The sequence below is a fragment of the Bidens hawaiensis genome, unplaced genomic scaffold (genome assembly GCF_021521415.1).
Source record: "Bidens hawaiensis isolate Kalapana, Puna unplaced genomic scaffold, B.hawaiensis_p1.1 tig00004020_1, whole genome shotgun sequence".
Lineage (NCBI taxonomy): Eukaryota > Viridiplantae > Streptophyta > Magnoliopsida > Asterales > Asteraceae > Bidens > Bidens hawaiensis.
The window spans coordinates 124,413-147,950 of record NW_027491236.1 but is presented as its reverse complement, the minus strand read 5'-3'; the positions used below and the strand labels follow the sequence as shown (position 1 = coordinate 147,950).

Below are 23,538 nucleotides of genomic sequence, written 5' to 3'. Positions count from 1 at the left end.
ACGGGTCAAAATCGGTCGGGTTGACACATAAACACTTTGTTTTCCCTTTCTTAAACATTTTTGAGATAGAACCTAGATCCACCCTTTCATAAGCATGTGTTGAAAACCATTAACTTAAACTAGTGAAAAATAAAACTGATATTTTAAAGTGTTTGAATGTTTCTAAAGAAAACCATGCATAAAGTTGAAAACAATGATATGTATTTTAAAGGTGTTTGAATGTTTCCAAAGTTATCATTGCAACATTAAAAATCAAATGATTGATTAACACTAAAAATTAACACAAAAAACCAAAAGCTGAGCCTTATAAGACTTGAACCCATGACCTTTCAAAGATAAAACAAGGGACTTTCCACCAGACCACATCAACATTAATAGTATGTGTTCCAAGTATTAAATCTTATGGGGTCCTCAAAAATTTAATATACCGCTTCTAATAAATTTTCCTATACACATATATGTACACACATATGTGTACACACATGTTTTTTTTCTGATCTCATCTTTTATATATATATATATAGGAAAAAAAACATGTGTGTACATATATGTATAATTTAGCTAAACCGATAATTTTTTTTATGTTTTTTTAGAAACCGGGATGATAAATAAGAATTTTGGTTTATTTACTTTTTTTTATTTTTTTTGTTTTATGATTTTTTTTTATTTTTGGGTGTTTTTGTGGTCCAAAATGGTTATCATAGTTCTCAAATTTTCTCAAAAAGTGTTCACATGATCCTGATCCTATATATATATATATATATATATATATATATATATATATATATATATATATATATATATATATAAAAGATGAGATCAGACAATTACACTAGTTGTTATATATGGATTGTAAGAGGGCGGCAAAATCATGTTGCCCAGGTTTAACGCCGGGACACCATGTTAGGATGATAAATGCCAGGACACCATGTTAGGACGATAAAGGGTGGGGCTTCAAAACATTAACGGGGCGGCAAATAAGAAAATGGTGCGGACTAGATGCTTTAACAAGGAAGTCTTAGGGCTTTAACGTGATAACGGAGCTTTAAATCACGTCACATTGTTAAATGGGTATGTTAGTTAAAGTCTCACTGCTTACGTGACAGTGACGTGACGCTTTAACTTTTTTTTAAAGGCCGAAGCATGGAAAACATTTATTAAAGAAAGAAAGAACATAACAAGGTACCTAAACTACCCGGGACATTTCCCCAAAGTAGAGTTATGCCCGAAAAAAAACAAGTAAAGGCTAAAAATGTGCTAACCCATATATTATTTACCATTCTAAAGTCGAGTTTAGCACCTGAATACTTCCTAAAAAATGAAATGAACATTCTTTAAAAATATTGAGCTTCATTTCTCTCTCCCAATACTAATTCCCTTAATTTCCCGGATTATCTGTCAATAAATAAGAAAAAAAAAACACAACAAAGTAAATACGGTTGAGCAAAAAATTGCCCAATAACGTAAAAAACAATAATACAGGTAAAGACGGGAAAAAAAATAATCTATGAACTTTAATCCAACTCGAAACCAAACCTTAAACTGAAATAAATACTGAACATAAACAGAGGCATAACCCTATACTTAATCGGAACATAACCACACCCATACAGAAGCACATCAAAAACATGTTAGACATATACACACATCAAACAACGCGACTACGCATAATTAGAAATAATGTCACGTGAGAGGGAAGCACCCACGAGCCTAAAAAGAACAGACTGGTACATAGCTAGCTAGTCCATGCACCTATGAGACGGTGAGTGTGGCGTACACTCATTCTTCCATCTCCATAAAACAAACGCAAACTCAAAGCTAAGATCGATCTATACACCTCTAGGGGCCAAAGTGCTACACAAGCACAAGCTAGAGACACCGTGAACTTTTATTACGCACTGTCACGATAAGTGCATGCCGTTGACACCCATACGACATTTCAGACATGCTCGGGTGACAGACTACAAAAGCTAAAACCATGTAACTAAACAAATTCAAACAGGAATATGCAACAAATAGTACAAGACTTATAGTCTATTACATGCAACAAAATTATTATAAAACATAATATACCAAATAAACCGAACTCAAACTATAACTAAAAGCTAACAAAAGGGGCCGCACTACAAAGTGACGAACACCTAGAATAGAATGGAATAGAATTTATACTACGAGTAAAGAGAAACAAAATCTGTACCTTAGGTCGCAAACAAGCAAGTAAAGTCGAGTAGCCTTAAGTCGTCCTAACACTCACATATTAATTTATTTCGAATCAACTTCATGAGGCTTAACCGAGTTACTCGGATTTACGACTTGTTGGTTTTCCGGCGACAAGAAATTTTAAGGTGACATTAATATTCACATGCTTATGCATTGATGGTGGTATAAATTTTGTGTTTTATATACTACACAACACTCTAAAACTAGCCATCCTCTTCATTTTTTTCCACCTTTCAATTTAAATGCACTTCATTCTTTATGATAAACATTCATGATATAAATTTATTAACACATCTCAAGTTTTGAAAAACTGTATAAATAATTACATAGTTTGAACCATAGAAACTTAATTATGCCTTCCAAACTTATTAATTCATTAACCTTAAGGAAACGATATCATAAACTGGTTTATACTCTACACAAAATAACCTATTTAATTAGTTAGTTATTCTAAACTTAATTTATGGATTTATTCACAGCCTCACAGGTCGTATGAACCAAATTTACAACTATTCTTATTAATTAAGCTAAGATTACACATTAAATGCCCGAATGACCTATATAATTATAACAAACTGATTATAGAAAAACTTAAGGATATGCACCAAAACGAGCCAAATGAACCGACTCTTACTATTGAAACTATTTACGTGATTATTTCATTTGTAAAACAAAGTTTCAGACTACGGAGTATTAGTCGCCGTAACCAAACAAAGTGGTGTATAACTGTATATAACACAAACACACAAAACAGATTATTTAAACTCTTACTTCAATGGGTTAACGAAACAAATCCGAGGATTGAGGCGGCAGCGATGTAACTTAAGAACGTGTGCGGGCTGGTGATAGTCGTCTCCGGCAGCAACCGTTAGTGGTGATGGCGGTTTAACCCAAAAAAGAAACGAGCAGCAGGGTGACCGATGGTGATATGAAGGGTTATATAGGTTTTTATGAAAGGATTATATATTTAAACAAGTGATAAGCACCACGGGATCTGGTTTGATAGTTCGAAATTTGATTAGTTTGAAGGGGCCACGAACTAACGTACAGATCACAACTACAATGCTTCAAGATCATGTTTCACAGAATCGCAAACTTAGGCTGAGGGGTGTGGGGGGCGCGAGAGGGGGCGTGAGTGGGGGCGCCATCCAATAATATTGTGACGTGTGGCAGAGAGAGAAACTTGATTAGATGGGTATTGGTAGTGGTGATAGCGCCCCGGGGCATGGTGTGGAGGGGCGCGAGAGGGGGCGCGAGAGGGGGCGCGAGCGGTTTATTTTTTAATTTTTTTATAAATGTATTAAAAAAACGTATTATTAAAAAAACTAGTAATTATTTAAACAAACACACATTAATTAAAAAAACACATTAATATATAAAAAAAAATTGTATGTTGGATGGTTGAAAGCCGGATGATTGTTGCGACCCCGAATAAAATATCGGTTGGTCCGGTGCCGACCATAAATCGTCGTAACTGTAATCTGAATCTAGGTTTCGAATATAGGGTGATTTTGGGTTTTGGGTGTGGTGTGTGAGAATGGTTTTGGGTGTGCTATGTATTAGTGAGTATATATTTTTGATATATGTAAGTGATATATATAGAGATTGATAATTGGTGAAAATTTTTTCTTCATCATCTTTCTTATTATTATTCTCCATAATAACTGGACCACCAGCATTACCAGTTCCATGATCTTCACCTCTTTCTTGTAAAATGGGTTCACTCTCATTACTATTATTATTATTATTATTTGACTCCGGTCCAATTTCAGACTCATTTGCAACCCTCGGCTGCACTGAACCACCACCACCGTGAACGGAGCTTGAAGAGCCAACTTCACCGGAAAAGATGGAAACAAAGCCGGTTCGTTTAGCCCAGAAAACTTCACCGGAAAATATGATTACAATAACAAACAACAATATGTTATATGCCCAGAAGAAAATTTTTTTTTTTTTTATTTATCCAAGAGCCCAACGGCTCAATTCACTCTTCCCAAAGCCGGTCACGAGCGCTACCTCCCTTGCGCCTGCCTCGTTTTCCGCTCTCGCGCCCCTCTCGCGCCCCTCTCGCGCCCCGGTGGTGTGGCTCTCGCGCCCCGGGGCGCTATCGAACGCCTTCTCGCGCCCCTCCTAGCGCTCCGCACCCCTCGGCCTTAGCCCTCCAACTTTCTTTCTAATTTATTCGATGATGTGGTGACACGTGTCCTATGACGTGTTGCCACATGTCATTCAACGACACGGTTACTTCATCACTACTTCGCGAGTTCGCGTAGCGCGAAGTAGTGGTATCCAATTCCTCCATGTTGCACAAAAGGAATAAAAATTCAGATTTTTTATTTTTAGTCCCTAGACTTTGGTAGTTTGTCACGTCTTGATCTAACTTCCATTGTTTAAAAATACTAATGTGGCTCTCAAGCGGCTTGCAGCGATGCGAGCGTGCCATCAAAGCCCGTGCTCGTGCGCGTCAGGTGCTTCGCACCTTCTGCCAGAACTACTGAGAGAATAAGAGTGATTAGCTACATAAGATTATTATACTACGAAAACTCTCTCTTTTAAATAGCTTACATTTTTTTCATTCTTTCCATGTAGGATAACATAAGATGCTTTTATTTTTTTATCATATTTTTTTATATTATCTTGAAAATATTTTTGGTTCGTCATCTTTATTAACTATTCAAATTTAGACTATGTTTTTGGGGATGTTACACTTACCGTCTCAACGTTTGAGACCGGCAACACTAGCCTTTTACCATTATTCAAATTTACCGACCTGCCTCGACACAAAGCGTCGTGTAAAATAGTAACACTAGTTCAATAACATTTTACAAAGGCCGGTATTGACATTCAAAACTATGAAAAGTCCGTTAATAAAAAATAAACAAATAATTGTGGATTGAAGACGAAAGCTATACAAGCGACAAATAGTTCTAAATCATCATCAAACGAGATAACGGCGACAAGGCAGCACCGTTAAACAAGTTACCCCAATAATTCCCATCCCAAGTACCCGGCAAACAACTTGACGGCGTTAACGGTAGACTAACCGTCTCCGTCATCCTCTCCTTCTTTACAACGACCACCATCTCATTCCCATCTCTCCTTCTTTTCCGGCGGTCAGTTAGGGTTTCACTTTCACTCACTCCGGCAAACTCTTCCGTTGAGCTCCCAATGTCTAACGGGAAATTAAGAATGGCTTTAGAGCCACGCATTTGAAAGGCCGCTCTATCATAAGCCTTTGCAGCTTCAACGCCGGTATCAAACGTCCCTAACCACACTCTCGCTCCGTTCCGCTTCGGATCTCGGCGGCGTACTTCCCCCACGGCCTCCGCCGTACTCCTCTGTAGTGCACCTTCACCTCCGATGAGTTAGGGTTTCCAGATTCCGGCAGCGTGAAGTTAATTGAGAAATCAGATGTGGATTGCTGTTCATCAGAGGTGAGGTAATCGGAAACTGATAGTTCAGGCTCGGAGTTTGATGGTTCGAACTCACTGAGAAGGTGTTGCCTGATGAAATCGAGAGCTGATGCTTCGTCAAAACTTGTCATTATTAGTTGTATTTTGAAGATAAGATGAGAGTAGAAGAATGAGTGAAGAAGGCGTTTTATATATATATATATATGGAAATGAAAAATGAAGCCGAACCTTCGTTGGCTGCTTCGTGGACCCTCGATGGAAGGTGTACTTTTATATTGAATTAATATTTGTTTAATTAAATTCCACTTGTTGAAAAACGACAAAATTAAATAAATAAATTTCCGACCTTTTGAAAATTGAAATGGTTATTTGAAAACTAGCAATGTTTGTGGACGGGTAAGGGAGAGTAATGTGAGGTAAGTTTGATTCTTGCTTACGTCATTTAGTTTTGGCGGGACTAAGCGATGACGAGAGGTTAGATGAATAGGCGGCAATCGCGAATTGGTTGTACCTCAACCAACTGTCATGCCTTCGAGCAAGTATTTAAAGGCGTTGGCTTTAAGTAAGGGGTTTCCTCGTGAATTTTGCAAATAGTCCATTTAGAGGATTCGCTGGCCATTAAAAATAAAGAAAAAGATGTGAACATGATATAAAGAGAACTATAATGTTGGGTTGGATATGATTAACTAATTTTTAATCAAGATTGAAGATCATATATATTCTTTCTAATGATAACAATGGCAGTTAGGCATATATGGTTTTGGAAAACAGAAACCGTTTCGTGTAGCAAATAGATTTGAATAATTAAGTTATAGATGTTTTATAAACAGTCAACATTTTATTTAAACTATATAACTAAACATTTCAATGGTATGCGAAATTTTAGAACTATCTATCTTTTCAAAAGGTCAAATGTTAGACTTTTTTGGGCAATAGGAAGTACATGCATACATGAACATTCCTTACAAATGTATATTTTAAGCACATGTGTGATTTGACTTTGATAAGAATGAAAAAAAATGCTTCTAATGGGGGTTTCCGCTTTCATGCTATAATAGTTATCAACCGGGTATCTAGATTGTCGATTAATCACTTTTAAACATAATTTTGTATAAAAGAGTGTAGAAGTCGTGTTTGTGGGAATCCGTTGGTCAAGTGTGGCGTGTGCCATGATTAGGGTGCATATAATTCAAGTTAATACTTTCGATTCTAATATCATAAGGAGCATTCAAGGACGACCTAACATAGATGGAAGAGTTGTACAAATGACTAAAGAATGTCATTTCAATTTGAAGCACATGATTATGTTATGTTGGAAGATCATTCATAATCATTAACAAACTTAGAAAGGTAGTTTAAAGTTTGGATTTGTGGAGCACTAGTCATAATAGATTTGTTTAAAAGCTAACACTTGGACCAATTTTAGAATTTACTATTGGGCTGATACCCAATGAAAGAGCTTGGTAGTTGGTACGCAGCTATTAATTTTTGAGGGGCCTGAATTAATTCTAGTGTTTACTTTGAGGCTAAGGCATAATTTGGAGTTGGTGGAAGATTGGTAAACAAGTCATCATTGACTGTTTGGTCAAAATTGATCAAAGTGTCACCGATATTGAATGTGGTTATTATGGATTGTGGGGGAGTTTGGGATTGCTTATTTCCATTAACTTATTAACTTTTTGAAAAGTTAAAAGTTGATTGGTATTCCTTTTCTTGTGAGAGAAAAAGTTCTGTAAGTCATAAGATTGTAACTTTATTACTTTTCTATAAATCATAAGGAGGTAAAAATAAGGAATCCCAAACACCTGCGTATTTGTTTTTTGTTTTATGGGTGGAATAAAAGTGGTATTCTCTATTGGGTCGCATACAAGCTTATTTTGAGCTTTAGACTTGGTAGGTTTGTTTGAGTTCAAAAGTGCCGCATTTGTTTTAGAACCCTACTTATTAGTAGTTGTCGAAAGTTGGGCAACACTTAGGACATGTCCCGAGATGGTTTATAAAATGTTCGTCAGGATACCGTCCACTTAGGACATGTCCCGAAATGGTTTATTGAACCAAATGTTGCTCCTTAAATCCTAAAATATTATCTTCTAATCAACACGTTACAGAAAGAGAACTGTAGCACATGTACCAATTATCAAACACAAAACCAAAAGCCTTTATTCTCCTTACACTTTTTTAACTCTTTTTTGCTCCAATGTATAACCTTAACGTTCAATACACAACACACATACTATAGTATCATAACTTACAAAACCGTCAAAATGTAAAATATCATACTGGTCACAAACTCATCACTAACTTGCAGCCTCAAACAACGTCAACACCTCACCAATCATGTGCTACAAAACCCATAAGAGTTGATTCGGGGGGTCAAGAAGACTGAACTGCAAGCTTCTGTAAATGCTCAAAGAACACTTGAAGGTTCACATCATCAGTGAAAATAACATCCATTCCAGCTGCCACTTCATTATTATAAGTTGCTGATGGGTTCAACTTGGCCAGTAAGAATCTAGCCTGTTTTCACATAAAACAACTTAATTACAAGAATGGTCCTGAGAAAACTACTAGTTTGGTCCCTGACTTAAAAGAAATTACATCTTTGGTCTCCCATGGTTTAATGGTCCCTAAACAAATGGGCGTTTGGTTCTCCAGTTGGCTGTTCACGTTCGTTTATTTTATATATAAAATTAGAGATTAGATAATGACCTGAGAGCCATGTTGATCACACACCACTAATCTCGGGACAGGAAACCGGTCATGTATTATCATTTCGGCATCGTCATGGGGAGCTTGTAATAACTGTGCAAATGCCTTTATAAAGAAATTAAAAAATGAGTATATTAAAATGTTACAAACGTATACAAATAATAAAAATAAAAGAATGAAAGCATACTTGATGTTCTGGTTGATTTTGATAACCTAAGTTCCTCCATTGAGCTATAGTCATACCATGAAAAATAACTATACTAAAATATGAATCTAGTAAAAGGATTTTATCAGGTGAAATGGACGCCACGTCAAGCAATGCTGGTGTCGGAAGCGAGTTAAATGAATATGATATTAATGAAGGTTGTATCATAACTGTAGTATTTGTAATACTCCCGGTTTAACATCATACGAAAATAAGCAGTTTCATCAGGACTGTTATTAAACACCTGTCACAACAACTCACATAAAATAAAAATGTAAAAGAAAAGATCAATATTAGGGTTTTACAGTTTTACCTGAACAAATTGTGATCTTCTTAGATTGAACATGAACTGAGGAAACAATGAGAAACTAGGGTTTAAGGAAAATGAAGACGGGTCGTCCTTCCGGTAGTCACCGAATTTTGAACAGAGACGAATGAGGTTTCTATCTAGCCACCTTGTTGCATGATTTATTATTAATAATCAATCAGTTGGGAATAAAAACATTAAGAAGTCAAGAAATTAATGAATTTCATACCTCGATCTCCATTTTATATGAGGTTAATCTAGCCATTAATACAGCAGCAGTTTCTTGATCAAAACCCTGTATCAGTTCCTGTGAAAGACAAAGTTTTAATGACACTTTTAATGAATTATTATAAATGGAACAATGAACAGTTGAACAGATAAGATTTTATTATTTAACCTCTGAAACAGTTGCACTTTCCACCCATCTTCTTGTAATGGTAGTGACGCGTAACTTGTATTGACCATCAGCACTCTGATAACTACATTAAAATAAATGAGATTTATATCAATCACACAGATTTATTATATAAAGTATAAACAACGTGCACTTCATTAAACCCATTTGTAAACATGTAAGCAAACAGAACAAACACAAATAGAGCATGTTTGTGTTCGTTCATTAACTAGCGAGCAAACGATGGAGCACAGACAGTTAAAAGGGACAAAGTTTTCTCATTCATGTCCGTTCGTTAAGAAAATGGACGTGATCGTTTTCATTTATGTTCGTTCTATAAAAGTATAAACGAATGGCTCACGAACATAACTAAACATAGATAAACGAACACGACTGAGCCAAAACCAAATAAAAGTAACTGTGAACAACAATATATTGGGCCAAGACTAAATTGTAATGTGACTAGAAAACTTTAATTAGTCCATTAGTAAACAAACAGAATGTAAACTTACAAAAATAAACGAACTTACAAAAATACAAACTAAAAAACGTAAATGAACGTAAACGAGCGGACTTACACAAATGTAAATTAACAAACATAAATGAATAAACATAAACAAATTAAAATGATCGAACGTAAACAACAGTTTACAAACACAAACGGACAAGACATGTGTTCATGTTCGTTCATTTAAGTAAATCAACAAAAAAAATCACGCTCGTTTGTTTAAACGGGCATAAACAAACTTCCAGTTAAACTGTTCACTGAACGTTCGGTTTGTTTACAAGCCTACTCGTCTGTTAACTTAATCCATATTTTAGCAGGCTGATTGTCTTCTCAAACATTTGTATTTGAGAATCTATGTAAGATAAACACAAATTACCTCTTATTTACCTTGTAAGAATCTGTATATACAATTGTGGATTTACATTGGCAGAAGAATCTTTGTCACTTGAAGATATATCAAAGAAAGCAGTTAGACAGGTATTTTTGTCCAGCCCACATAACTTCCATGCTGTTGTATTACCCTGTCCAATTGTTGTGCTGGCAACAGCAGGACCTTTCTGAAAAACAACCCAACAATTTTAATAAACAGTTAAATAAATAATTAATTAACTAAGACTTAGTAAATAACCTTGTCCAATGATGTGCAAGGTCCAATTATCCCCTGAATTTTAATATCCTTTGAACAAATAATCTCAAGCACGCCACTGAAAATTATAAAATTACTGACGAGTTTTTAAAGAATACAAAGAAATGAAATATGAATAGTAAACATAATAAATGTATATACTTATGAGCAAGGCCAAGAGACTCGTCCCCATTCTCGAAAACGCATTTGAACGAGTCCTTGAAGACTGAATGACCAAAACTTTCAGATAGAACAACAAGGCCACCAGTTCTCTCAATAACAACCTTCATCTCTGCGACCCCGACCTATTTATATAAAAAACTAAATTAGTAATCTGATAATTTAGAAGTCAAATTATCAAAGGATCCAGGTATAGAGTGTTGACCTGGTCAAGGGCAGAAGCAAAAAGGTCTAAAACATGACCCTGGTCGACCATCTGCTTTGCAAGCTCCTCATAATACTGAACCGCCTTTCTAAAATATGGAGCTGCATCCTTGTCTAAATCTTTATGTGAACGAACCGGGTCCGAGAGATCTTTGGATACAATCTGTCAAAATAACAGAATGCAACAGGAATGTTATTTTCTCAAAAGTGAAGACAAAAATAGTGATATGAAAAGATAATATGATCATGACCATCAAAAACAAAAACTAAAATTGATTATGTTTATAGTCACTGTGCTCATTAATTTATCAGCCAATTTACATAAAGCCATATAAAAGAACTAAAATTAAAAGATCCTTACTATAAGCGACTTATAATACCAGTTTTGTTTGCTAGAGCAGACAGTTCTATTTCTAAATAATCCATTTGCTACTAAGGCAATGCTGAAACACATGCACCCAGTAAACGAACCGAGCGAACACAAACGTAGCATGTTCATGTCCGATTAGCTTTAACCAAACAAACACTCGAACATGAATAAGTAAACTAACGGGGTTTTCTTGTTCATGCTCGTTCGTTATAAAAATAAGCATGTTCGTGTTCGTTTATGCTCGTTCGTTAACGGTAAAGACAAACGGTCCACGAACAAACATAAATGAACGAGCAGAACTGAGCTAAAACTAGTTAAAAGTAATGTGTAGAGCAATGTGGTGGGCCTAAAAAGATATTAAAACTATACTAAGTTGTAATGGACCAAAAATTTTTAATGAATATATTAACTAAAGTAAACGTAAACTAACAAACTCTAAATGAAGGAACGTGAATGAACGTTCACAAACATAAATGAACAAACAAGACGTGTGTTCATTTATCAGTTTAACTACATGAACAGTTCACGAACTGTTCACTGAACGTTTGGTTCGTATATACGCCTAATGCAAAGGTACCATTATTATGTTAGGGGAAAATTAACTGCATTATATATATAAAGCATAAACCGTAACTATGCTCATTAACAAGTATATAGATTATCAAACCTAATTACATAATTAACTGAAAAAGTTACAAAACTGGCTTACCGAACCAGGACCTTCTGTGCACGGACCACCAACTAACGCAACCACACGACCACCAGTCCCAGGCAAGCAAGCCCCAAGCAAACCAGCTGCAACACCTAACGCCACACCAGTGCACCTCAACGACCGGTTACCCGGTGCAACGGGCCACTGATCCATGCCCAACTCCTCCAAAAGCTGAACCATCATCACTTCAATAAGCATCCAATTGCATCAAACTATTTACATTCAAACAAATTTATCCTAATTCAACTTACAGAATGAATAACATAAGCTCCTTCAGACGCCGGCAGCAAAAACCGACTAACTCCAGGATTCAGAAACCCTTGCCCTTGCCCCGGCCCAAACCCGCCACCAACTCTCCTCCCACCAACACCTAACCCTAACTGACTCAACACCTCATCCCCTTCGATCCACGAAACACGTAAACCCTAGACATATCACTAAACCCTAGCTCATGCACCTGGACCTGAGTCCCAAACGACACAAACCCTACCAAAGCATTCTCCGGCAACAACTCAAGCGCCTGCTGCATGGCCGACTTCGCAAAGGCTAACTCCTCATCAATCATACACGTGTCAAGCACAAACACGTACACCGGCACAGGAGGCGTGTTTTGCAAGTCAGTCTTCGGAATCGAGTACTCGATCGTAGTGGTGTGGGAAGTGGTTGCGTTGGAAGCAGAAGGGACAGATCCAGATGAGGGCGGAGTAATCGACGCGGGAGTAAGGGTTGAGTACGGCGGAACAGGTTTTGCAACGGAGTGGTGGGTGAGGATGAGTGGGTGGGATCGGATCGGGGAGATGGAAGCGGCGAGTGGGATGACGCACTTGCTGGCTTCCACTTTGGAGTGGGGCCAGGTCATCCGGCCAGGCCTTCGGGATCGGTGGTGGCAAGCTCTGCTGTTGACATCTTGTGTTGAGAATTGAAGATTTTAGGGTTAGAGATGAGATAGTGATCCCTTTGGGGAAGATGGTGGTTGTTACAGGCAACTACTGTTTTGTGAGCTAGTTGATGAATGGGAATTATTATTATTTTCTATCAAATTATGTTGTTCTATAAATATTATATAACTTTTTATTAATAAAAACTCGTTACGGATGAACTTTTTATAAAATTCAAATTTAAGTTTTTTTTAACAGCTAAATGTCAACATTCGGAAACATTACTTTGATGGGATGGTCGTTGAAGTTTTTCTTAAGGTTTTCATAATGATGAGATCGTTGATACGGGTTTTGAAACTAAGAATTTTTATAAGTACCCACTACAGGATTAAAAGAGTGGTGGTTGTTTAAACAAAAAATGTTTAACAGTTTATACAGATTGAATCATTGACTTTCTATTTTATACCACCACCCCATCAAAGTAGGAATGAATTTAAGTATTGTTTTATTATGCATAAATTATGTATAAATATTTTGTATAATAATTTCATTTAATTTTCCCAACTTTTTATCATTTTTCTGCACATTTTATTCAGAACTTTACTATAAAACATCTACTTGACAAATCTGACGTTCTGATTTGTTTAAAATTAAACATCTTTTAAGTTGGTACTTTGTCAATGCCAACAATCTTTCATGTTAAATGAATAAGGTATTTTTGAATCATAATTATATTTTGACTCATTTCTTCTAACATGCACGCTTACAAAACTCAAAAGTAAGTATTTTTTGAAAAAAAAAAAACTCAAAGCAAGTAACATAATGAAATCATTTCAACTAGTTTATGATTTTTCTATTATTTTCTATCTATCTGTCTGTCTATCTACATATACTCTCTACCTATATTATGAAAGCAAAATTATTCTTTCATGCGTCATTCAACTAGAGTAGCCAGCTATAATGCCAACTAATACTATTACTATTTATAAAATTACTAACAAAGTTACATATGTAACTTTAAATGCTGTATTAAATGAGATTTTTAGATATTTATGAATTATAAAATTTTATTTATCATTATTTATATTTTATGAATCAATAAGGTATGTTATTACGTATATTATTAAATTTAACTTTTTTGTTATATTTTTTTTAACCACCTGTGTATTACACAGGCTATGTCATAGTTATGAAGTACAGACACACATAACAAGCATTAGGGGTGAGTAACTTAACCGTCATAACCGTTAAACCGAACCATAACCGACGTAACCGAACCGATTTTAATCGATAACCGACATAACCAGTTGGTCGGTTAATGGATTTTTAAAAACCGTCAAATACAGGTCGGTTTTGGTTAAAGATAATTTCACAACCGCCATAACCGAACCGACCCATTTAACAAGCAATATTTTTGGGATTAACTTCCACATAACATATTGTTGGATTATATCATTTTAAAGTTTTTGGTTCAACGTTTGTTATCAAATTAAGTTGAATTTCATTGTTCGATTATATAACATCATTCTTTTTTTGAATATTTGGTATTAATATTATGGATTATATACTTTGTAAGATTATGTCATGACGTTTTTTGTAAAAATTGGTACCAAACTTTTAAGCCAATTACATTGTTTTGGTTACGGTTAACCGACCCATAACCGACTCACTATAACATACAAAACCGATTAACAAAAACAACTATAATGGGTCGGTTATGATTATGAACTTATGGTTATCAATTAACTGACATATTGGATATGATTATGAGTTTGACTCAAAACCATCTAAACCAACCTTTCCACACCCCAAACAAGCATGATATTAAAACAATAAATGGTAAGTGCTTTAAAAGGATAAATACTGTACCATTAACATAAATATAGAAAGTCAAATGCTCAATAAGTCAATATAGAAGATAGTGCCTTTCTTAAAATAGAGAAAAATACAAAGTATTACAAACTACAAAGTGATTAGACTGGACGTAGTGGGAGAAACATGGGCGCTAACATGGTGATCTGGCTGGCCATCTGCTCGCTAAAACCATTACGCAAGCTGCAATTTGAGAGCCATAGCCACAATCCGCCAAGCCATTAACGGGCGTTAGTTGGCGAGAATAAGACTTTTGTTAAGCAGTCAGCAAACATAAGACTCTTTTTAATGCTTTACCCACTATGTTGTATCATGAAAGCGAAGACCAATACTTTGTTCTTGGCGGATATGGTTTTTGCGGTGGAGAAGAAGCGGTTTTCAGATTTCTTCTTTTGAGAAGAGACTAAATTAATATGACAACATAGGGAAAAGTAGTAGACTAGTACATGTAATCATTCTCTCTTATTTTTACTATTTTACAATTTCTATTTCAACTGAGTTGGGATTCAAATATTAGCTTTCAAAGTTTTGTTATTGCTATCATTCTCTCTACACGTAAAATAACTTTCGCTTTTTACTATTTCTCATTTTTGAAAGTTTTGTTAATTAACGTTAATAAATAAATTATTATGTTTGTTAAATATATATCGAGTAATAATTACAATTAGTTAAACCATTACACTTGATTTAAATTTGATTTTAGTGAATTCATTTTTGCCTACAATGGCACATAAGTGACATTCTAACTAAACAATTAGTTATAACCGCTATACGTAGTCTTAAAATTTATTTAATTACATTAAGAAACAGATAACTTGTTTGAAACAGTAATCGGATTTTGTATAATTATAGTACACCCACACCCACCCATGAAGATTGGAAGCGCACACACACAGAGCAACAAACGCCATTAAAGAGACACCATGAGCATCCCTGTTTACCCGTACTCAAACCCACCCATGCGTGTGTATATATATACATACAACCCATTGCAGACTCATACTCTGTCGTGTGGTTTATCGGTTCAACCAGAGCCTCTCAGATCATATCCGAACACCCTTTTGATTACAACCCCACATTTCACTCCCCAATCCCATTCCCAGTCACTTTCATCTTTTTGTCTGAATCTGTATATACAAATCATATAATTCATAATTGTGTAATTGGATAAATGGAGGATAATTTTGAAATTCCGAACGAGATGGGTGAAACTGGAAACGAGAAGGAGATTGGAAAAGATGGATTGAAGAAGAAGATTATTAAGGAAGGTGATGGGTATGAGACTCCTAGTAATGGTGATGAAGTTGAAGGTAAACATTTATTATTTGTTCATTTGCATATGATATTTGATTGGGAATTTAGTTATAGATTTTGATTATATGTTTTTGTAGTTCACTATGTTGGAAGTTTGCTTGATGGAACTCGGTTTGATTCGAGCTATGATCGGGACGTGCCATTTAAGTTCAAGCTCGGGCTTGGTAAGAGTGGCTACGAACTTTTTTAAATGGGCTATTCTTCTAAATGGGCTATTCTACGAACGTTTTAGCTAAACGGGTTAGGTTTGTATAAAATTTTAAGATGTGTTTTATGAAATGTACTAAAATTCTTGAACATTTCATGTCAAAATTTTAAAAATAAAGAACTATGTTTTTGATAGTTTAAACGTAATTGTTGCGTACACATTTGTATTTTGCTTGTAAATTTGTCATTTTAGAGTATTTATACGCAAAAAAAAGAATCATTTTTTTTCAAGTTGTGTGTTCGCATCAATTTAAAAAAAAAATAATTTTTTTAAGAGACATGTCAGAATTATTTTATAAATTTTGGGTTATGTTGTATACGCATGTGTCGTATTGTCGTGTTAAGTTCATGTGTCTAACACAATTTTCGGGTTCAACCCACAAACCCGTGAAGATAACTCGTTTAGCATTCTAACTGTAGGTCCTACTTATATCGAAACAAAAGATGGGACCTACATAAATGTAATGTTTTTCATGTCAATGTTTCAAAATCAGTTGATCCAAGAAACCAAATATTGAAAACATCATGTTGATAACCTTGGATATTCATGCATGCAATCACAGGACATGTGATCCAAGGATGGGATGACGGTATCAAGACGATGAAAAAAGACGAAAAGGCCCTTTTCACAATACCACCTGCACTAGCATACGGTGAATCTGGATCGCCACCATCCATCCCCCCTAACGCGACACTTAAGTTCGAAATCGAGTTGAAATCATGGACCAAAGTTAAAGATATATGCAAAGATGGAGGCATTTTGAAAACAATAATAACCGAGGGAGAAAATTGGCAAACTCCTAAAGATCCAGATGAAGTCCTAGGTACATGTTTGGTCCTTCACATGTCCTTTTATTATTATTATTATTTTATTTATTTTTTTTTCAAGTAATGTATTTTCTATAATTTTTTGTGACACGGGTTCTTGTTATGCAGTCAAGTATGAGGCCCGGCTTGATGATGGAAGTTTAGTTTCAAAATCCGAGGAAGTTGAGTTCATTGTGAAGGATGGTAAGTTGTTTCGGGTTTAGAAAGGGTTATAAACAGGTTAGTGGGTTGACCTGTTTAACTAAATGGGCTAAACAAGCCAACCCGAACATGACCTGCTTAACTAAACAGATTAACCCGATCACGACCCTTTTTTAGATATGCCAACACAAAGCCTGATTATTTCGTGTCATGTTGGAAATTGCCACATCATGTTAGTACATGTCGAGTCGTGTTTGCCCATAATTACAATAGTTAATATTGTATTTTTTTTATGTTCTCAAAAATATCATATGTAGTTAATATCACATTTATGATTATAAAAACACGATAATTACAATAATAATCTAAATCCCTGAAGGCCTTATAAAATGATTTAGAAGGTTGTACGCGTTAAAAAATAAACTTGTATACGCTCGGGTTTTTAGATTATGCAAATTTTACAATATTTGTGCAGGGTGTTTCTGTCCTGCATTATCAAGGGCTGTGAAAACTATGAAGAAAGGAGAAAAAACTCTCCTTACTGTGAAGCCACAATGTGAGATATTTAAACTTTAATAAACACAAAACATCAGTTTATATACACAAAACTGAATCTTGATGACACATTTTATAAACTTGTTTTTGTAACAGATGCATTCGGGGAGAAAGGCAGGGAACCGGAAGGTGACAACGAATGTGTTGTGCTACCGAATACAACTCTCCAAATAACACTCGAGTTGGTTTCATGGAAAATTGTTTCTGAGATTACAACTGATAGTAAGGTTCAAAAGAAAATATTAAAAGAGGGTGAAGGTTATGACTGCCCAAACGATGGTGCAGCCGTGCAAGGTTTTCTTCTTCTTTATTGTTTTCACGGGTTGAGTAACGGGTCAAATGGGCCCGGGTTGAAATATGATTTTGTTTGGGTCAGAATTTGCATGCATGAAACCGAAAAACTGATTACTGAACCCAGACAAAAGCTGACGGCTTGGTTTTATGTTTTCATAAAAACTGAAGTTTTGGTTGGGTTTGGTTTGAATGTAATTAAAACTGAAAACCGAGCCGCACAGAATTTATTGATTTTTAATTTTTACTTTGAATGTTATTTAATCTATAAGATTTTAATAAATATTGTAACCCAAATGCATAATAATTTCAACAATACAATTAAAGAAGCTGTATGCAACTACAACTGGGCCGGATTCGATCAACATTTTTTGGTATTATAATATTATCTAAACTTGATTAACATATGGACTCTTTTCCTGTTTCTTTTAGTGAAATTGATTGGGAAACTCAAAGATGGAACCGTGTTTATGACGAAAGGGCATGATGATGTTCCATTTGATTTCAAAATAGATGAAGGTGAGTACCATTTTGGTATTAACTGTTAAAAATCGTTTCTTTTTTAATAAAATATGGAATCAAATGGTTTCTTATGACAGAACAAGTCATTGATGGACTTGATAGATGTGTAAAGACCATGAAAAAGGGAGAAGTTTCAATGTTGACCATTCATCCGGATTATGCATTCGGTTTGACCGAATCACATCAAGATTTTGCTACTGTTCCAGCAAATTGTACCGTGTATTATGATGTCGAGTTGGTTTCATTTGAAAAGGTATATGAAGCTATTTATGACATCACTATGTTAAACAGTTGAATTAATATAAGCAGTTGCTAATTATAGGAAAAAGATATGTGGGAATTAACTACACAAGAAAAGATTGAAGCTTCAGGTAGAAAGAAAGAGGAAGGGAATATTCTGTTCAAGAAGCAAAAATACGAGCGGGCTTCAAAGAGATACGAGAAGGTAAATGAGTGTTGCTTTGTTTTTGGATTCGTGTTATGAAACTGATTATCTAATTAATGCAGCTTGAAGTAGTAATAATAAGTTTATAGTGTTTGGATAAAGTGATTCTGGTTATAATATTTGGTTATCTAGAGGTCAAACAATTAGGCTTGTAAAAGAATCGAACGTTCAGTGAACCGTTACGCAGATAGTTCGTTTATTTAATAAACGGATGAACATGAACAAGAAATTTGCATTGATTGTATTCTTGGACTATTAGCCACAAAAGTCAACTACATGCACAAGTTCTTAACGAAACTGAGCTAATCATACACCCTTTTCTATAACACAGGCTCTTAGTTTCATTGAATACGATTCTGCGTTCAATGACGACGAAAAACAGCAGGCAAAAGTGCTAAAAATCAGCTGCAATCTGAACAATGCTGCCTGCAAATTGGAATTAAGAGATTACAAACAAGCAGTAAAGCTTTGCACCAAAGTGTTAGATTCTGACAGCAACAATGTTAAAGCACTTTACAGGAGAGCGCAAGCATGCATTTGGTTAGTGGACTTGGATGTTGCAGAGATGGATATCAAGAAAGCACTTGAAATCGATCCTGATAATAGGTAATCTTTTGACTTTGAAATAAGTCAAAAACCTTTTTATGAGTTTGACTTTTGGTGCATTGACTTTGTTGTTTGATTAGGGATGTGAAGTTGGAGTACAAATTGTTGTGGGAAAAGGTGAAGGAGTATAACAAGAAAGACGCGCAGTTTTATGGAAATATATTCGCGAAAATGAATAAAATGGAGCACCTTGATACTGCTGTAAGTCGTCGTTGTCAACTTAACCTGACAACGTGACATAATTGACACTCATATTTGAATCTGAAGATTACATGTGTTTTTGTTTTATTGCAGAATGGAGCAAGAAAGCCGGAGGCTGTGCCCATGACGATTGATAGCAAGGCGTGATGATTGAATCTTCCCTTGCTTTCTTGATCTCTAATCACGGTGGATAACTAATAACACAACTACAAGCATTTAGCTAGTTGAGGTTTCATGATGAGATTTTGTAGTGTCATTGAGAAAGTTATGGAAGTTGATTAGAAATAAGAACTCCCCATTTTTGTATCAATCTTCTAATAAAAGTTGTTTTAGTTTAGAACTGTCCTATTCTCCATATGTTTTGGAAAATATGCTTGTTAAAAAAATACTGAATTGTTAGGAATATTTCAAGTTTTAAACCGTCACTCACGAACCCTCCTCTGTTGTCCACGTTTTTGCGTTCTGACTAGTCGCATAAACTTTAGAAACATAAAGTGATGAATCGGAGAAAGTGAATGTGTTGGTTTGGAAAGTGGAGAAGGATAGGCTATTGACCCGATTAGGTTAGCTATATCGGAATATTCAAATTGAAGTGATTGCGGTCTTTGTGTTGATTACCAAGAGTGAAGTGAATTTGCCAACCGAGTATGGAGATTGGAGCTACATTAGCTCAGGGTATCACATACCCCCCTTTATTTGTTTTTTTCGGTTAGTGATCTGCTAGAACTTCTCAAAAGAGCTCCGTTACGTAACAAGAAAAGAAAATTTCTACAAGGTATTATGACAACGGCTTGTTGGTGTAAATGGAAGACGAAAACAAGACAATATTTAAACATAAGTAAAAAGTAAAAACGGTGCATAAAGTTGTGAAATAGGTCCCCGTTTAAATCTATAAGTCGGAAAGATTAGTGTGATACTCATTTGTAACTTGTAAGCAGTGTTGTAAAAATCGCTAGTCGGACGGTGAGGTGAGGACTAGCGATTAATTGAAATTATTTGGGATTAATCGGATCGGACTTTAATGTATAATTCAATTTTATATATAAAAGCACACATTTTTATATGTAATTTTCAGTTTTATACATACATAAACACATTTTGGTCGGAAATTGACTGGAATCTCGTTGGAAACCGCCGGTTTTTTATGGAATCTCGCCGGAAACTGCTGATTTTGGTCGGAATCTCGCCAAAAACCGCAGATTTTGGTCAAATTTGACCATTGACCGATTAGCCCAAAATTAATCAGTGAAGTGAAGAGTAGCGATTAATCTAGGATTAATCGGTGCCTAGTCGGAATTTTTACAACATTGGTTGTAAATATGTTCTTTGGTCCTAGTTTGTTGTTTTTAACGAAAGTTGTCGTTAAAGTAATAAATAAAGAAAGTTCAAATCTTCCTCTTTTATTAAACTTTGTACTCACCTCTCATATGATATTACATTACCGGAACTACATAACAGAATAACAAAAACCGTTACAACCGCCGGAAATACCGTTACAATTCCGGCAACACCTCACCAAACCTTTACCAAATCCGCCTTCACCGGCACAAACTTCACCAACTCCTTGGACCGAATCCACGGCTTCACCACCACAACCGACTCAAACACATTCAACTCTCCACTCGTCTTCTCAACCGCCTCAACTTTCAAATAATACTTCATCCCGGACACCACCTGCTTCTCCGCCTCCACCACCTCCAAAAACCTCAATCCCCCGTCACCATTCACCGCCTTGGTCCGCCGCAACCGGTTGTACTCTTCCACCGAGTACCTTCCGATCTCCTGAACCGCCTTGTTCGACTTCACGTCGTCTACTTTTGTTCTCGTTCCTATCAATCCATTTGTTACAGAGCTTGAGATTAAAATGATGAGTGTGAAGGTAATGCTGGAGAGACTTGCATTTGCCATAATTGATTGATTGAGATTGCCTTGGAATTTGGAGGGAGGAGTGGGTGGTTAAGTAGACGAAGTATCGAATGGCACGTGGCGGAAACGGCGGTGTGGATGCCTTATCGGAGTGCCGCGTTTTGGGAAGACGACGAAGAATGCCAGTAACTTTTGTACTTTTACGTGGCTTTTTTAATTGAATTATCGTTGCGTTTATTGGTTCGATGCATGTCGTGATTCATATTTTATCTGTCTTCTGTGGTGTGTTTTGTTTATTTAGAATAAAGTGGCAAAATTGTTCATAACTTTGATCAATTATGACTCCAAATCATTAACTTCGTTAATTTTTTAAAGTTAAGTTAGTGTCTTTTGGTCGGTTTACCTATTAATTTATTTTAGTATTTAAAACTAAAAATAAAAAAGAAGGTTGTGTCTATATATAATATACACTTTATAATTAAGTTAAACTAGGATTTAGGATCCCGTGCTTCACGATGTGACTGTTAAATCAAACAAAAAAACATAAGTAAAAACGTTAAACCATAAACTCGTTGCAGGTCGACTCGAAGTTAGTCTATGTCAAGTTAAGACATCGAAACTAAACAAAAGAAATAAACCCGTCAATGCTAAAATACAACAAAGGATTGTCATTACAAGGATTGTCAATGTTCGCTCAATGCTCGCTATGTCGTAAAGACGATCACTATGCCATTACATGCCCCCCAACTTGCTAATTATGCCACACGTGCTGCCACACCTGATTCTGAATTAGCCCAAGGCTTTGTGTGCCTAGTGCCACGTCACTTTCTCCAAACCCGATTGGTATGCAGACTCCAGATCATATGACTACTTCCACAGGATTTTGGTTCTAAAGCCACACCTTACTCAAGTAATGCGGAAGTCACTTTAGAAATGGTAATGGTCTTAATATCTCGCATGTTCAATATCCTCTAAGAATGTTCTTTTGAGGGGTGTCTTGGTTATTCCCAACATAACAATAATCCTATTATCTATTGGTAATATTTTCCCAATCTTACTTATATATTCTAGACCCGACAATGAAGCGTGTCCTAGCACAAGGAAGATGTGAAAGTGGCTTATATGTCCTTCATTAAAATGCTCAAGCACGTGTGATGGATTCTCGTTCGAAGTTAAGGCCGCCATTTGAACTATGACACTATCGAATGCATATGCTATTTGATCCTATTTTACTCTAATTAAATTGAGACATTTGTCGGTTACGGCTAAATTACCAAAACAACTTATGTTTGCACATCGGCAAAGTTCAACTCGTAGCGAAAACTACCTGTCAAAGACAATCAAATGAAAGTTTAATTGGATAAATTGAGATACTACCTACCAAAGACAATTAAATAAAAATTTAACAAAATAAGTTGAGATATACTTTTTAGCTCCTCAACTTTCGTAATGTAGCTTTTGCCACAAAAATTTTATCGTAACGAATCAAACGATCCTAACCAACTTCTTGCCATGTACCCGCCACAACGCACATTAGCCTTCGAACATGTAGTGTCTTTAACCTGCTCCGCTCAAAATGCGGGCAAACTTACTTGTAATTAAAAGAACTTACAAAAGACTCCGGTAATAATAAAAAAAATGAGGTACAAAAATAATGTTAACTGACGCAAAAAGACACCTCAACAAATATTCATCATAATTGGCCATTCTAATAGGTATGAAATACAGAAATAAGTCCTCCCTTTCCTTCTCCTTCATTATGAATATCACCAATCGATATTCCTTTACTCGCAAAGAATATCTTCCACAACTGTGAGTTCCATATTATCATTCAGCACTAGAGGTGTACAAAAAAGCCGGTTTGGGACCTATTTTAGGCAAACCGAACCGGTTTGGGTTTAAAACCGGTTTCACCCAAACCGGTTCCCAAACCGACCCAAACCGTCAGTTTCAGGGCCGATTCTC

General features: G+C 35.7%; 1 protein-coding gene and 3 pseudogenes across 2 annotated transcripts; 1 reads left to right on the top strand and 3 right to left on the bottom strand.

The window, feature by feature from the left end:
• Positions 1–5,127: 5,127 nt before the first annotated feature.
• On the bottom strand, positions 5,128–5,764 carry LOC143625063 (ethylene-responsive transcription factor ERF105-like; annotated as a pseudogene).
• Positions 5,765–7,955: 2,191 nt separating this feature from the next.
• On the bottom strand, positions 7,956–12,753 carry LOC143625062 (protein transport protein SEC23 E-like; annotated as a pseudogene). The gene is made up of 11 exons (XR_013152212.1): positions 12,099–12,753; positions 11,845–12,018; positions 10,767–10,928; positions 10,544–10,686; positions 10,385–10,460; positions 10,144–10,313; positions 9,252–9,333; positions 8,861–9,161; positions 8,530–8,791; positions 8,343–8,447; positions 7,956–8,150 (listed from the first exon to the last, which is right to left on the bottom strand). The product of XR_013152212.1 is annotated as a protein transport protein SEC23 E-like (transcript).
• A 3,015-nt stretch (positions 12,754–15,768) lies between these two features.
• Positions 15,769–20,270, top strand: LOC143625000 (70 kDa peptidyl-prolyl isomerase-like). Its single transcript, XM_077095476.1, has 12 exons — positions 15,769–15,907; positions 15,989–16,075; positions 16,682–16,942; positions 17,055–17,129; positions 17,563–17,643; positions 17,739–17,936; positions 18,366–18,452; positions 18,533–18,708; positions 18,778–18,900; positions 19,232–19,506; positions 19,587–19,707; positions 19,801–20,270. Exons 1-12 carry the CDS (start codon positions 15,769–15,771, stop codon positions 19,852–19,854), a joined length of 1,677 nt encoding a protein of 558 aa, XP_076951591.1. The 3' UTR covers positions 19,855–20,270.
• A 949-nt stretch (positions 20,271–21,219) lies between these two features.
• On the bottom strand, positions 21,220–21,615 carry LOC143625061 (cysteine proteinase inhibitor B pseudogene; annotated as a pseudogene).
• Positions 21,616–23,538: the final 1,923 nt, after the last annotated feature.